Here is a 15,737-nt window from a genome sequence, read left to right on the forward strand (position 1 = left end):
GACCGGACCATATCTATCATGTCGAACCGTTCCACAAATAGGAACCATCTAATTCAGGCTGGCCGTCCGGACCGTATCTACCATGTCGGACCCGACACATGCCCTGTCCAATAAGCAGGCGTGCTTCGTGGGCCGGCGGCAGGGGCCCACCGTTTCCTTCAAACAAAGTGCGTGCTTTGGTTAGTGCAGATTATCCATTTATGTCCCCGGAACCTAGTTGAGTTGGTTACGATGCAGCAGAGTTGCAGAAGAGGACAAGGATTCGAATCCTGACAAAGCCAAGTAATACCCTTCTGCATCGTGACCAACGACCAACTGCAGTTTCTCGATTTACCTCCTCACATATAATCGTGAGTCCGACTGTGTGGGGCTACTAAAGTGGCGGATTTCATCTTTAGTTGCAGAAGATTATCCATTTATGGACAAGGATAATTTTTTATTTTTTTAAAAAATGATCAAATTATTCACCATTAGTGTACTTAAAAAAATAATAAATCTCAGATAGTCTCATTGACTATTTCTGAGGATGATCGGCTCGATTCCAACGGAAATGACCCTCAGTGTACTAACATTTAGCAAGAAACAAAAATTTTATTCGATTAATTTAGATGTTTAAATTTTATTCGATTAATTTGGAAGATGGATGGTCTTCCACCTAATTCATTTATCAATTTGATCCGATTTAAGATCAAGAGATGGATTGACTCTTTAATGTACTTGCGGTGGAAATCTTTCAAGAGGTTGGATGTGCATCTAGCAGTTCTTCTGAGGTCGGCTTCTATTGGGTCAGCATTGGTCAGGTCGGGTCTTAATACTGTGCACCTATTTATAGTCGATAGCTTTCTGTTATGTAACCACTGCATCATGTCTGAACTCGAGCAAGGTTTGGGTTGAGTTCAGTCATGAGTTTAGCTAGTCGGACGACTTAACTCGGAGTGACTCGCCTTGAGCTCGGACACCTTGTCTAGTTGATTTGATTTAAGTCGGACCGGGTGCTGAGCCGACTGAAGTTGAACTTGGAAGAATTGGTCTGACCTAATTGGAGCTCATCGTGAGCTACACCAACTTGACTCGAACTCTATTGATCCAGCTTGACCGACTGCCATGCGACGCTTATCATTCCTGCTGTATTAGGAATAAATTCAAAGTATACAATTTATATTAACTTCTAGAATATTCATTTCTTCCTAGTTGCGGAAATGATATATTAGTAGATAAAGTAAAATACTTATTAATAATTATCATATAAAATAGTGTTTATAGATATTTATAAAATTAATCATTCCATTGCCGGTTAATTCGCTCAACATAATTTTCGTCGAGTGTATAAATATTTCATAGCATTAATTGCAATAAATGAATCTTTAAATATTCAACATGATAAATAATATTATAATAACACTCTAAATAAATAATATTAATCATTTTCTCTTTGAAATTGATTGATCATGGCATTTAATTAATGGAGGATGGAACCAAATGAACATTAGCGTTCACACCGTGAAGAAACAATAAAACAATTAGTGCATTAATTAATTAATTAATAATAAAACAATATATTAATGTCAACTTAGTGGATCATTTTCAAATGTTGAAATATTTTACAATTATATAATTATTATTTTCTAAATTATAATACTTTTATATTGCACGAACACGTTAGTATAAATTATTATTTTTATTTTTATAATGACTTGTGTTCTTAGAAAAACATAGAACAAATAATACCTTTTCTATTTATTTTGTTTGGATTATATTTTTTTTAGTAAAAATCAAAAAGACATCTCAGATTATTAAAATCATCAAAAGAATATATATATTTAAAAAAAGTAAAAATAAACATTATTTTTTCATCATCTTTGAAAATATTCTTATTTCAACATATAATATGTTAAAATAAATCGATTCAATTTGATAAAAAAATATTATAGATAAAATATTGTTATATATAAAAAAACTCTTTAGTAACTTAATTAAAATTATTTAAATTTAATAAACTCATTTAAACACGATCAAAATTAAGTTAAAATGATTATATAGTGTTGTAGTAACTATTAACTATTTAATAACTACAATGAAAATTTAATTATTTTGAGCTATTTTAATTAAATTTAAATAATTTAAATAAAGTGCTTTGTATATATATTGGAATATAAATATTTTCAGTATGAAAAATAAAATAGGATTTGTTTTTTTTAAGAGAGGGTCTCTTGACGAAAATGATAATAAGGGACCTTCTATTTATTTTTATCTTTATTTTTTAAAATGATAATAATGTACAAGTTTATCATTAATTATTTTTTTGTTTGAATTGATCTTGAATTTTGGTTCTTTTTATCTATTAATAAATATATTTTTTTAAGCGTAAATAAATTATTATTATTATTATTATTATTAATTGAGACAATTCCTCTTTTCTTACATTTTGGTTATGAGAATAAACTTCAATAACTATTATAATTTAATTCTTTTTATTCTTTGAAAAAGACCTTTTCATTAAATATAATATAATAAACAAATCATCCATTTTGCAAGTGATGAAAAAAATAAATATAATAAATACACGTGTCGATCTCTCCTTAACTTAAAATAGCTACAATATGTGACATTAGGTTGAGCTCTGTTTAACTTTAGGTCGCGCCTGATGTTGCAAGCGACGACTCGATCCAATTGCGCGCTACTTTTAGGACCAAATACTATTCACATCCGACTATCGAGTACCCTAATATTATCGACCAGTTCATTCGGTTGATGTGCATATAGAAACAAGCTGTTCTCCACCAATCGAACCCTCTAGCAACCAATCACGAACAAAAGTTACTCATATCGAGATTTGACGACTTCAAAGGAGACCTTAGTTCGTAGAAAAACAACTCTCCGTGAACGGCTTCCCCCTTCGCGTAAGTTTTCATTTATAGGATCGACTCCGACCAACTTGACCAAGTGGGTGGCATCGATTTACAAGTGGCCAAATGCACAAGGGCATGAGACAGACCAACTGAACATTCAAATTCAAATTCAAATTCAAATTCAAACCGCGTCGTTTGATCAACTAAAGTCAACGTTTCTGGAGGCTGCAGTGGCAAGTCAAAGTCAACGTTTGGTTGTCTGTTTCTTAGGGTTTTGTTTTCAGGGAAAAAGATAGGGTGGGATATTGCAAAGTCAATGAATTCAAAGTCAAAGAAAAGAATGAATGAGTTCCCTTTAATTTCTTTGTTTTTTTTTCTCATTTCACAAGCATTTGAAATGAAATCCATCCACTCATTTAGTTGAAAGTGAGGGCGGGACCGAGGGGGTGGTGTTGCACGAGGACGATGTTCGTCTACAAGAGGTAGTACGCGAGGCTTATCGGCCAAAATGAATAGGCTAATGGACAAAGTGAGAGTACATCACTTGGATCAATTCAAACTCGTTGGGTCGTTACGCACGGTTCATTAGTCGACTATCTAAGTGGCGAAATACAAAGTTTCATAAACATGTACATCCCCGAACAAAGAGAAAGGAGAAAGGGAGAGGCCTAATCGATCGAGTGCCTCCCTTTTTATTACATTCGTGCTCACACTTTTGCTCGACTAGAAGAGCTCAAACAACCACGGCTCATGATCCAACACACCTCTCGGGCACTCCCACTCCTCGTAGATGAACTCCAAGCCATCACTGAAATCTTGATCCATTCCATAGAGAAACATGGATTCCGGCCAGTTCGTGCATCCAATCTCAGGTGGTGTTGCATCAATGCTCATGTTGGGCTCGACCGCATCGTCATCTACCTTCGGGGGATCACCGTTCTTGAATGCAACAGTAGCTTGCGGCTTCTGTGGGGGTTCTTCTGGTGGAGCAATTGGCTTGTGGGTGAGGGGGTCAATGCCCATCTTCCTCAGCTTCTTCTTGATGTGTGTGTTCCAATAGTTCTTGATCTCGTTGTCGGTCCTCCCGGGAAGGTGTGACGCAATCTTAGACCACCTACAAGAAGAAGAAGAAGAAGAAGAAGAAGAAGAAGAAAGAATCGAGCAATTCTCCATCTCTTGCGAGCACGAAAAGACTATCATATAGGGGGAAAAAGAATCCCTTCCCCCAGTAAATATTAGAGAATTGAAGTCGAAAGTGAATTGATACTATAAGAACAAGAAGCAAACCTGTTTCCGAGCTGCAAATGGAGATCGATCACCATCTTTTCCTCGTCTTCCGACAGCAATCCCCTCTTGAGATCAGGCCTCAAGTAATTTATCCACCTCAACCTGCAACTCTTGCCACACCTCAACAATCCTACAACTCATAGTTTTCGACTCATCATCAACAACAACAACAACAATGATAACAACGATAACTCTTCTAACATCAAATCGAGCCGTTGGTGACCTGCAAGCTTAGGCAGAGCTCTCCAGCAGCATTGGCCATTGGCGAGGATGAAGCCGACCAGTTTCTTGTCCTCCTCGGCGGTCCATGGCCCTTTCTTCAGCCCCACTTTCTCGCAGCAAGGCCGCCTCCCCATTCACTAGACCTCAATCACACAAACACAAACACAAACACAAACACAAACACAAACATCTTCATTTATAGCTAGCTATGGCTGAAGCTTGGCCTTGCTTGGCAGGCCAAGTGGAGGGGACACGTGTCACCTGTTGATGAGAGACACGTGGACACATTTGTTGTCTAAAGAATTAGTGCTGAGATTGTGCACTACCCTTAATTTGTCTTTAAAAGGGACCCTCCATGTGGATTTCCCGCCATGGAAATCATGTACTTCTTGCGTCGTCCGCAACCGATATCGACTTGGTGCATCATTTCTTCGTATGAGAACACTAGCTTTGTTCTATGTGGATCTTACCGAAACCAATAACACATACGAGGGGATCCTTCATAAGGATTTCCCACCATACTAATTGGGTTCTCGTTCGTAAGGGTACACGACAACAACCTATGTTTGGCATGGATTTAGGGTTTAATCGTACAAGAACGCTAACGTGACTCACTATAAATAACATCCACCATACTAATTGTGTTCTTCTAAGAGTCTAGGGTACGCAACAACTTATATTTTACGAGCAACTTAAGCTATATCCACCGACTAAGAATGACTTAGGTACGATCATGTTATCGTAGTAGAAGGGCCGATTTCGAAGGACAAAGACAAGTAACTAGATATATGGTCAAAATATTAATGTTTAGGACATTCAAAATAGGTTTTTCTTCCAATGGATCAATGGGAAAGCATTAATGAATTAGTCAAGTATTAATCTAGAATATTGATTAAAAAAATACTCAAATAGAAAATTTTAATTTAATTTAATTTCTCTTTTTTTTTATATAAGACAATTCTTAGTCAAGGTAGAAAATATTGTGGTTGAGAATACATGCATCTTTAGACTTTGTGCTCAGTGACTTCAATTTTCATATCAAGGCATTGACCAAAAAAGATGTTTCGATAAAATGATATAATTAATTAATTATTTAATTTTTATGTGGAACACATAATGAACTTGTTGGATTTTTTTTTTTCTTGGAGGGCAAGTTTTAAACGTTAGTATTTGTAAAAGACCAAGGGTAAAAGTTAAAACATCTTTTTTTTTTTCGAATCGTTAAAGGAATTTTATATTCATTATTATCATGTCTGTATCTCCTGCTTAAATCCTAAACTAGTCGGACGCCTTTAAGAAATCTATAATTAATTACGAGGTGAAATTTATAATGATCTAGTTATAGACCTAAAAATATTATTTAAAGTCTTTCAAAAAGTTTTGAATAATTTTAGTCTTAATTTTTTTTTTTCATGTTCTACGAAATCATAGCTATTATAATTTTGAAAGACAGAATGAGAACAATATGAAAGGATAGTTATATCATTTTACAAGGGGTGAGATATCATTTTGATAAAAAAAAATCAATATAGGATATCCTTTTGATGATTCGGTAAAAAAGAAGTGCTCTTTTCACTTTTGCCCAAAAAGTAATTTATCTCTTTGATGTTTTTGATTTTCATAAAATAATTTGTCGTAATAATTATGAATTCATTGCTGCTATACAGTTGTAGCAGCTACGTTTTCGTAATTGCTATAATACGCCCAGTCAATTCATGATTTAAAAGGGAGATATAACTAGGATAATAATAAAAATAGTGGATAATTGTATTATTTTATAAGAAGTATGATGTTTTTGATAAAAACTTAATATAAGACGCTCTTTTAAGTAAAAAAGATGTACTTTTGCCGTCTATAAATATAGCTTATTGATCCTCTCTTGTTTATTTTGTAGCCAAGTGTGTTGTGTTGAAAACGTCCTTCTTTGTTGTGGTTAATTATAGTTTCTCAATTTACCTTTTTATAGATGGTCATGAGATCGACTGTGTAGGACCGTTGGGGTGGTAGATTCTATTTTTTTTTGCTGAAGTATTGTGTTGAAAGCCAAGTGTGTTGTGTTGAATTGAGTTTAAGTGTGATTTGTGTTTAAACCGAGTGCGCATCGAGAGAACCGAACCGGATTAATTTGAACTGAACCGGTGTAGTAATTCAATTGAGTAGTTTGGATCGATATCGAACCGGATTGAACCGGAAGGTCGAATTGAACCGAGTCGGTTTGGCTTATTCTGGCAAATAAATAAAGCCCTAGGCCGTCTCCTCCTCCAGTGAACCAGCCAGCGCCGATCATCATCGTCGCCGCCGCCGGTGTCTTCTTCCTGTGAGTGGCGTCTCGGGTATCTGCATTCTTGTCCTCTTTATAACTCTCCTGTCTTGGTTGTTATGTAGTGTGCCATTAGCACCTTCAGATCGCCCTCACATACCGCTCGATGTTAGTTAGCTGTTATTCTTGTGGATTCTGGATGTTGTTTCATGTGTAACTATTTTTATCATATGCGATATATTTACGTGTAGTAATATAGGCTAATCTAGTTGTGCATTGAATGTTGATATATACATTGATAATGCCCAGAAGTTAGAGTCATCACATTGTCCTGGACATGTAAACACAGGAAGTAATCTAATGTGGATAGTTTGATTACATATTAGGCTAAGGGCTTATACCAGTTTGATCACCTCGTAAGTGCATATTAATATCAGTGAGTGTAGGATGTTGGTTGTAGCACACTGAAGCTAACCTTGATAGCCATTCTAGAGTTGAGCCGACACATGATATTACTCAATCGTGAAATGGGAGAGTGTAGAGTGTAACACACAAGTGTGGATCCACACTATGCTCATTTGATTGTGGTTTAGAAGTTAGCATTTGATGCTATGTTGCGCTGCAATAATCATTCATGACATAAATTGCAATTGATAATCTTACATGCTTGTTTATGTCTGTCTCTCCAAGTCCATGAGAAGAGGCTGTCTAGGATTTGGTGCTTAAGATATGATCATTACTAGGAGTTTTTCTTTCCTGAGGTCACTTTTGGCCTTTTTGTGGATTCTTTATTTTTATTTTTTTGATTATTTTGTTTTATTTTCATCAATGTAGCTGGAATCTTATGTGTTTGATTGCTTGTTTTTTTTCTTTTTACTAGTGCCATCATTCATTTTGGTTTACTTTGTGGATTCTTTATAGCAAGTTTTTGATGCTGTTTATGGAAGTAATTATGATGCAAACAAAGAATGAAAGAAAATCAATAAATTTAGACTCTGATTTAAATTTTGAATTTGTAATTGATTTTAGTAATTGCCCTATTTTAGGTGTTGGTATCTTTAATTTGATAGAAGTTTAATAAGTTTTTTTTTTGATTTGATAAGAGATTATTGGGATTATTTTGCTTCTTAATTGTTGGAATTTTTTTTCTAGTTTAATTGATATTGAGTCTATAAAAGGGATGTGTTGATTTTAAGCTTTGCCCCTTTGTTTCATCAATTTTGTCCCAATCTTTTGTGTGATGTGAGGTTCAATTTAGTGTTGCATCAAATTATTATGTGTGTCTCATGTGACTTGTACTCTCGCTTTGTAGTTCATTTTGGCTTAGTGGATGTCGAAGAGATTGCCAAGTGATGGAAAAATTATCAAGGTTATTCTCAAAGGTGATTTCATATTCTGCCTCAATATCATTTTACAATTAGGCTATCAACAGTATCATAAAAATCTATCTTATTACAAATATATTCAGTTTGAAGAATGTTTGTTCCCTCTTCAGGTGTTATCGGTTGTTTGTTTCTTATACTCTGTAGTTGCTACTGAACTGTCGTCTGCTCACCTCATTGGCATCTATGTACATTTTTTTTTTCTTTCAGAAAATCGATGCTGTTCTTTAAATTTCAGCAGATGTCTCTAAAAGATGAAAGCATACTAAGAAAAATGATAGTTTTTTTTGCTTCTTAACAGATCTTTCATTTTGGTTTAGCAATATCGGTTCTCTTTTCAACATAGTTTTTGTGTCAACTTCTGCAGCTATCAGTGTGACCCCAGGGAGGAGATGATGTACCATTCGAAGAGCCATGGATGGTAACCAAATATTTCAATTATTAAGTTTTGGTTACTTTGATGATTAGACAAAAGAACAGAGCACATTTTGCTCAGAAAGAAATGTCTCAGAACTTGCTATTTTCTTGAAGATATGGCACAAAGTTTTTCCTTCCATTTTGTCGACGATAACTAAAAGATGCGAGCTATTTTCACAAGGTACTGTGGTTTTTTATATCACTTTGCTTGCTATAGTTGTTACCCATTTGTGGTTTGTTTCAACTTAACTTCTCCACTTGTAAATTGCAACCCAACTAATCCTTCCTCAATCTATTAGGGAGTCCCAACTCGGTAGGAAGCTCGAGTTCTTCTGTCTTCTAACTCAACTCGACCATTTGAGGTAAGGAGTTAACATCCTTTTGCTAGATTTTAAAATAGTGATGATGCAGTAGGTAGTCGGCCTTCACGTGGCATAGTCAAATCAAAAATTAAACTGAGCTGCAAGTCAAATGCAAGACAAGACCACACGCAGTCAAGATGGGGCCTAGGTCGAGTCAAGACAAGCCTGAGTGCAACCTAACCTCAGATAGACCCAGACACCCTAAATTCGACTTGACATCAATCTGTCTACTCGGGAGTAGAAGCCTGACTCCTCGATGTCGACTTCTTGATCCCCGACTCCGTAGAAGCCCGACTCCCTTGACTTCCTACTCTTGGAAGCTTGACTCCGTAGAAGTCGACTCCTCCGACACACTACTTAGTAGAAGCCCTACTCAGTTCCGAGCGTCTCGAGTACCTCAACCACACGTACTTGAGTGTGAACGACGTGGCTAGCGAAGAATGCGAAAAATGTGGGGTGAGGCATTCAGACATGAATGATTGAAAAAGCAGAGAATATGGGATGGTGTGGGATCCCTTCAACCAGAATGTGACAAACAAAGGATGTGGGTGCCATTTCTCTCTCCAAGAAAATAGTATAAAAAGGAGTTTGTTCTTGCGGGTGCAGGTATGAGAAGACAAATCCAACCACTTCTTTACTTTTCACACTTATTCTTCATTTTTGATCACCGGGGTCTGACTTGAACGTCAGAGTGACTGTATTAAAGTTCGCCTTAGCTTCGTTCTAACCCTTTTAAACTGTTATAGAGATTCCCCAAGCCTATTCGTTTCTAGCCTGGTGAGACTCACGTTGAAGACCTCCGACCCAACACCAACCTCATCCTTGGTGATTTCCTCATCCTTGATCTCTAGTTGTCATGATCAAGCGAGAAACTATTGTCAATCTCTTTTTGAGTCTCTATGTCCAATAGCTTTCAAATTCTTGGTTCTTTGATTTATGTTTTGAGTGCATTTACTGATTGCTTGTCGAATTGTTGATTTGTTTGTGTTTGTCGACTATTTTGTTAGAGCTAGTTGTGTACATTATACAGAGCTCAATGTTGGAGAACTATACAAGGCGATCCGAAAGAGAAGAATGTAGACCTTATCGACGGAGAGATACATGTATCCTCCCAAAGAAAGTGTGACACAAGAACGAAAGTTCGTTCCTAGAAACAAAAGGTGAGTTCTTCCTTTACAAGCATAGCTATGATACTCACTATCGCAATATCGAACCGAACTTTAGAAATGCATTCGACCATGTTACTTAGTTGCTGACATACTTTCGAAAGGCAAAGACAATGCACTTTGAATCGAATCAAAGTTGCTAAGTTATCGGTCGTATCGCGAATTATTTTGGTAAAATTTAAAAATGTGAATTTGATACATATGCTTCATTGTATGTTTTCTTTTGGTGAGTTGACCTTAAGAATTTTGACCATTTGATCATTTAATGGCATTCTATGTCTTTGACCAATTTGGCCATCCTTAGAGAAATTAAATTTTCAATGATTGGGGAATTAAATGAGCAAATACCCTATTGGAAATTACTCAATTAGACCCCTATTAACTTATTATTAAAAAAAATCTCCTCGTATACTCAATTAGATCCCTGTCATTGCTGGAGAGAGTAGGGGTGGAAATTTAAATAGAATTCTGAAAGGGGTCGGCACGGAAATAGTGTCTGATTAAAACACCCTAAAGGTGTACTTGCTGACAGCTCATCGTTCAGAAGCCGGGACCCACCCAGCCGGCAGAGGAACGAAAGCCGTGAAGGAAGGTAGATGCTCCCCCACCTCCCTCGCCTTTCAAAATTTTCATTTCGCCCTTAAAAGTTTAGCTACCTCCGAAATGGACCCCTCGAAAGTTTATCTGATGATCTTAAGATCTTGTTTATATCCCTACTTGGCTGTTTTAGAAAATATAATAAAATTTAATAGGTGAAATGAAGTTGTCCCCGTCCCTGCCAGTCTGCTTGATTTCGATTGCAGCACTCATAAATCACGTGACATCGAGAAATGCTCTGGTGTCTTCTTCGCCGCCTCCGCCGATCATCCACGCCGCTCCGCCGCCGTGAGCTTCCGCCGAAGTCGCCGCCAGCATCACCACCTGGAGCGCCGCGAGCAGGAGTCTAGGCGGCCATGTCGGTGGCTTGCGGGCTGGAGTGCGTCGTCTGTTTGGGCTGCTCCCGCTGGGCTTGGAAGCGCCTCACCTACGTGGGCGCCTACGACAGCGAGACCTGGCCGCCGGCCTCCTCCGAGGATATCGAGCCCATCCCTCGCATTTGCCGCGCCGTCCTCGCCATCTACGAGGAGGACCTAGCCCACCCCCACTATGCCCCCGCCGGTGGCTACCGGATGGATCCCGCCGACGTCGTCAAGCGCGTTCCGTACGACAAGATCCCCGACGGAAAGTGCCCGCCTTATCTTATCTACGTCGACCGCGAACACAAGGAGGTCATCCTCGCCGTCCGCGGCCTCAACCTCGTCCGCGAGAGCGACTACAAGGTGCTCCTCGACAACCGCCTTGGGCAGGAGATGTTCGACGGGGGTTACGTCCACCACGGGCTCCTCCAGGCTGCCACCTGGCTCCTCAACTGCGAGTCCGACACCCTCCGCCGCCTCCTGCGCGAGCTCGGCCCCGAGTACGATCTCGTCTTCGCCGGCCACTCACTCGGCTCCGGCATCGTCGCCCTCATGACCATCATCGTGGTCAACCACCTCGACCGCTTTGGGGGTATCCCCAGGAGCCAAATCCGATGCTACGCCCTCGCCCCTGCTCGCTGTATGTCGCTCAACCTCGCTGTCAGGTATGCGGATGTCATCAACTCCGTCATCCTCCAGGCAAGTGTTTGTCTCTGGTGCTCATCTTACTTCTTCAACTGGTTTCTCCTTTCCCAATTAACAATTGAATCAGTCTTCAATTTTGATTTCACCTAGTTCTCCCAATTGGTCTACTCGTTCTAATATTGAAGTGATTCTATTTCTTGCAATTGGTGATTTGGTGGTGATAGTTATTGAAGTTTCTTGAAACATGATTTCACGATTTTAGGAGTCGAAGATATCTTTTTTCTGTGTGTGCATTAAGAAAGTTCAGAGAATTGCAGTATGCTCTTTGATTGATTTGTATCATTGGTTTACAATACCATTATCCATGTAGTCGAACTAATACTATCTTCTTTTCAAATTTGTTTTCTCAATTTGAATTTCTTTCTTTCATCATCTTAAAGAGACAAATTGTGTACCTATTTTAAGACAAATTGTAGCATCTAAAAACTACTCTTGCCGCGATATAATGTCTTCCAGGATGATTTTTTACCAAGAACAGCAACACCGTTGGAGCATATATTTGGTTCTATATTCTGGTGAGTATCATTTGCTTATTTCAAAGTCTGAGTCTTTATTGTCGAAAGTTTCTGTTCTTTTTAACTAGGTGTTATTAACTTGGACAGCTTGCCCTGCTTACTCTTTTTGGTTTGCATGAGAGATACATTCATTCCAGAAAAGAGAAAACTTAAGGATCCGAGGAGGCTTTATGCGCCTGGTCGGATGTATCATATCGTGGAGAGAAAGTTTTGCAGGTATTCGATCCTTTGTATTTCACAGAAAGGATTTCATTCAATATCATACTTGAATCAGATTGTGAAACAATTCTATATGCTGACACAAATAAGCAATTCAGTAGTTTGAGATCTAGAACAGTTTATTTTAAACTTTCTTAGACTTTGTTGAATCTCAGTGCAACAGGAGGCTAACTAAAAGTATACAATGTTGCATCAATTGTTCAGAACTAACTTCCATGATATTACTGGTTGCAGATGTGGAAGGTATCCTCCTGTCATAAAAACTGCTATTCCTGTCGAAGGAAGATTCGAACACATTGTGCTATCGTGCAGTGCCACATCGGACCACGGAATTGTATGGATCGAACGCGAAGCTCAAAAGGCCTTGGATGTAAGATACTCCTCGACTCATCCTTCCTAGTTAACCAACTGGTGTATCTCTATCTCCGACTTTCAAATCTAACAGTTGTTGAAGGAGAAGCCCACCTCGCCGCCGCCTCTGCAGCTGATGAGTAGGAAACAGAGCCTTGAAATGGAACACAAGCATGCACTGGAAAGAGCAGCGAGCTTAAACATAGCTCATGCTCTAGCAACAACCGAAGACGACAGTGCAACAGGAGAGGGTAGCAAAGCCAGCATCGATGCGGCTTCTCCCGAGGTACTGCAAGATCCAACACCAGCATCCATCAGTTCGAAGTCGAGTGGAAGGACGAACTGGGATGAATTGGTCGAGAAGCTATTTACGAGGAACGAATCAGGGCACCTGGTTTTGAAGAAAGAGGTACTAAACATAGATGATGCCACTTAGAATCACTATTAAAGTTTCAACATCTGTTTTGGCTTTCTTTGGTTCATCAGTCATTGTTTTGTGGCTTCAGATTAGCCGATCATAAGAGCTCGGAGGACCCCTTTTAGGGTTTTCGCGTATCACCAGTGACTATCGATGATGGTATGTAGATCGTAGAGTGTCATACATTAGAATGATGAGTTACTTTTATTTATTAGGTTGTTATGGCGAAACAAACAACGTTCATAAGATACAATCTAGAGCTAAGGAGCCTTGGTTTGGTTAGGCTTAACGGAACCACGGGGACGTGCACGTAGGCTTAGCAGCGGGCGAAATAGAGTTTTTAGAATTCCCTTTAGAACTCTCCCACGTTTGGGCACGTAACAGCGGTGTGTTACCGCCGGTTGTGACGACCGGTGACGGTGGTGGTGTCGCCGATTTGTATGCTTCCTTCCAACATGAAACGCCATAGCAAGCTTATGTTCTTCTTCAATTAGCTTTCTCGTAGGGAATGTCGGTGTCTGTGAGTTGTGTCGCAAAGGCAGCAATGACTGCTGTGCTCCGGTGAGGTGGTGGTGGTGGCGGCGGCGGCGTTGGTCGACTGATGATCTAGTGCTTGGGCTCTTGGTGTATTGGTGTGAGATGGGTGAGCATTTTGATTTATAGGTGTGAGCTTGCAGAGTTCCGCATGAAGGTGTAGAAGACTTGGTCTGCGTTTCGGCCACGCGGAGCAGTGGGCTTGCTTGCTGTTGAAGAAGCTGAATTCCAGCCGTCGGATGAGAATCGTAGGGTCTTGATTTCGTGCCACAGCTTGGGGGTGTGGTCCAGGATTTGGTCTAATTTTGACTCGGTCCGGAATAGAAGAAGAAAAACAAAATAACTCGGTTTGGGCCGGACCGGGTCAGATATGTTGTAATTCGGCTTTCTAATATTCCTGGCCTATCATGGGTTTCCCCCAACGTTTGAAAGTTACACGTGTCAATTTTTAAATAAAAATAAAAATATTCAATTTAATCAGATAAATAATTGGGCATAACCCCTGAAATTGGATAATAAATGCCTTTGTTTTTTTATAAATAAATATTCTTATGATATTATATAACGGTAAAAAAAATCAAAGAAGGTGCTTTATTTTTATTAAAATTGTCAAAAATAAACCATCCAATTTTTATTTATTATTTAAATAACGTTCCATTGTATATTTTTATTTTTAAAAATATTTTTTATTTTTGATATGGTAGTAGTTATAAAATTATAGTTTATAATATAAATATTTTATCTTTGAACAATATTAATAATATCATATTGTAATAGTCAGGGATGAAACTAAGGAGGGGGCAATGGACGCGATCGCTCTCTCTTAATTATAAGTGTAGGAGTATAAAAATGAAAGACAAATAGAGGAGGATGAATGTGTTGGTTTTACCTGTTGTAGCGTGCCTTGCTGGGATTGCTTACTTCGGAGGAGTGATCACGAACTGGAAAACTTCTCAAATTTCTTAAATCAAATCCTCCTTGGTGTTCTTCTTCTCCGATGCAGCACCTCTGGAACAAATCCACAGCGCTGCCTCTTTGTTTGCTTCAACTTGGACGCAACAACTACACATCCAACAGGTATGTTCTCTCACCCTTATATAGTAGAAATATGGAAGACGAAGGGGTGGTTTTGCCCCTTCGTTTCATCAACCATAGTCACCAGAAGACGAAGCTTTCGGTAGATAAAGCTTTTGTTTCAGAAGATGAAGGGGCGACGCCCTTTCATCTCTGAACGTTCAACAGAATGGACATCCCTTTCAGTTTTGTAAATATTAATAAATTTAAAAATATTAATAAATTTATCTCTGGAGCATAGTTAAGTTAATTACGACGGAACAAAGTTGTTGAAGTGAGGAAGGGTCAAATTTCAACGAAGCTGAGGTAAAATCCTTCTCCGTCGTAGTCAACTGTAGCTTCTTGATTTACTTCTTCATAGATAATCGTGAGATCGATTGTGTGAGACCGTTGGGGTGGTGAATTTTACTTTTTGCTGAAGTAAATATTAATAAATTTTTTTCATCTCCTAATGTGATTTTTCTAGTTCCGTCTCGGATAACAATTATCGTTAATACTTGTTATAATAGGGTTACTTTATATTTAATTACACATTGATTAAATTAAATTGTAATAATTATGAATCACAACATAGATAATTTATTATATTATAATATTTATAAAATAGTAGTTATAACGACGGTATAGCAGCTATAAAATTATAATTATTATAATATCATTAAAAATAAAAATAAGTTGGATGTTGTTTTGATAATAAATTAATTGATAAAAAAGAAAACACTAGCGAAAATATAACTAGTGGTGAAATCCAAACTAGTGTTGAAGATTTTTCTCACACGATATGAAGATTTCATCTCGATTAAAAATTTCTAGAATTTAAAGAGTTCAAAACGCGTTTGAAGTAGTTAAGTTGCCATGAAGTTGTATTATGATAAACAATTATAAAAAATCCAATTAATTGAAGGGTGCCACGTCAACAATGCCTAGATTGACCTAGACTTGGGCGTTGACTTGAGCTCATAATTTTCGAATATGTCCATTTATTTTAATAATATTCATTTTCAATTGTTCATGATGGAC

The 15,737-nt window shown here is 38.1% G+C and overlaps 1 protein-coding gene and 1 pseudogene across 2 annotated transcripts; one reads left to right on the forward strand and one right to left on the reverse strand.

Moving 5' to 3' along the window:
- Window positions 1–3,526: 3,526 nt before the first annotated feature.
- LOC141823221 (MYB-like transcription factor 4) lies at window positions 3,527–4,508 on the reverse strand (annotated as a pseudogene).
- Window positions 4,509–10,775: 6,267 nt separating this feature from the next.
- Window positions 10,776–13,246, forward strand: LOC141823220 (uncharacterized). 2 transcript variants are annotated; one of them, XM_074710486.1, is made up of 6 exons: window positions 10,776–11,600; window positions 12,063–12,121; window positions 12,209–12,337; window positions 12,575–12,710; window positions 12,786–13,100; window positions 13,198–13,246. In XM_074710486.1, exons 1-6 carry the CDS (start codon window positions 10,899–10,901, stop codon window positions 13,210–13,212), a joined length of 1,356 nt encoding a protein of 451 aa, XP_074566587.1. In that variant the 5' UTR covers window positions 10,776–10,898; the 3' UTR covers window positions 13,213–13,246. The 2 variants fall into 2 exon arrangements, with proteins under 2 accessions (XP_074566587.1, XP_074566586.1); XM_074710485.1 differs by having other exon boundaries at window positions 12,786–13,246.
- The last annotated feature ends 2,491 nt before the right edge of the window (window positions 13,247–15,737 follow it).

This window comes from Curcuma longa, chromosome 3 (assembly GCF_044706935.1).
Source record: "Curcuma longa cultivar G26 ecotype Majalengka, Jawa Barat chromosome 3, ITB_CL_G26_1.1, whole genome shotgun sequence".
Classification (NCBI taxonomy): Eukaryota; Viridiplantae; Streptophyta; class Magnoliopsida; order Zingiberales; family Zingiberaceae; genus Curcuma; species Curcuma longa.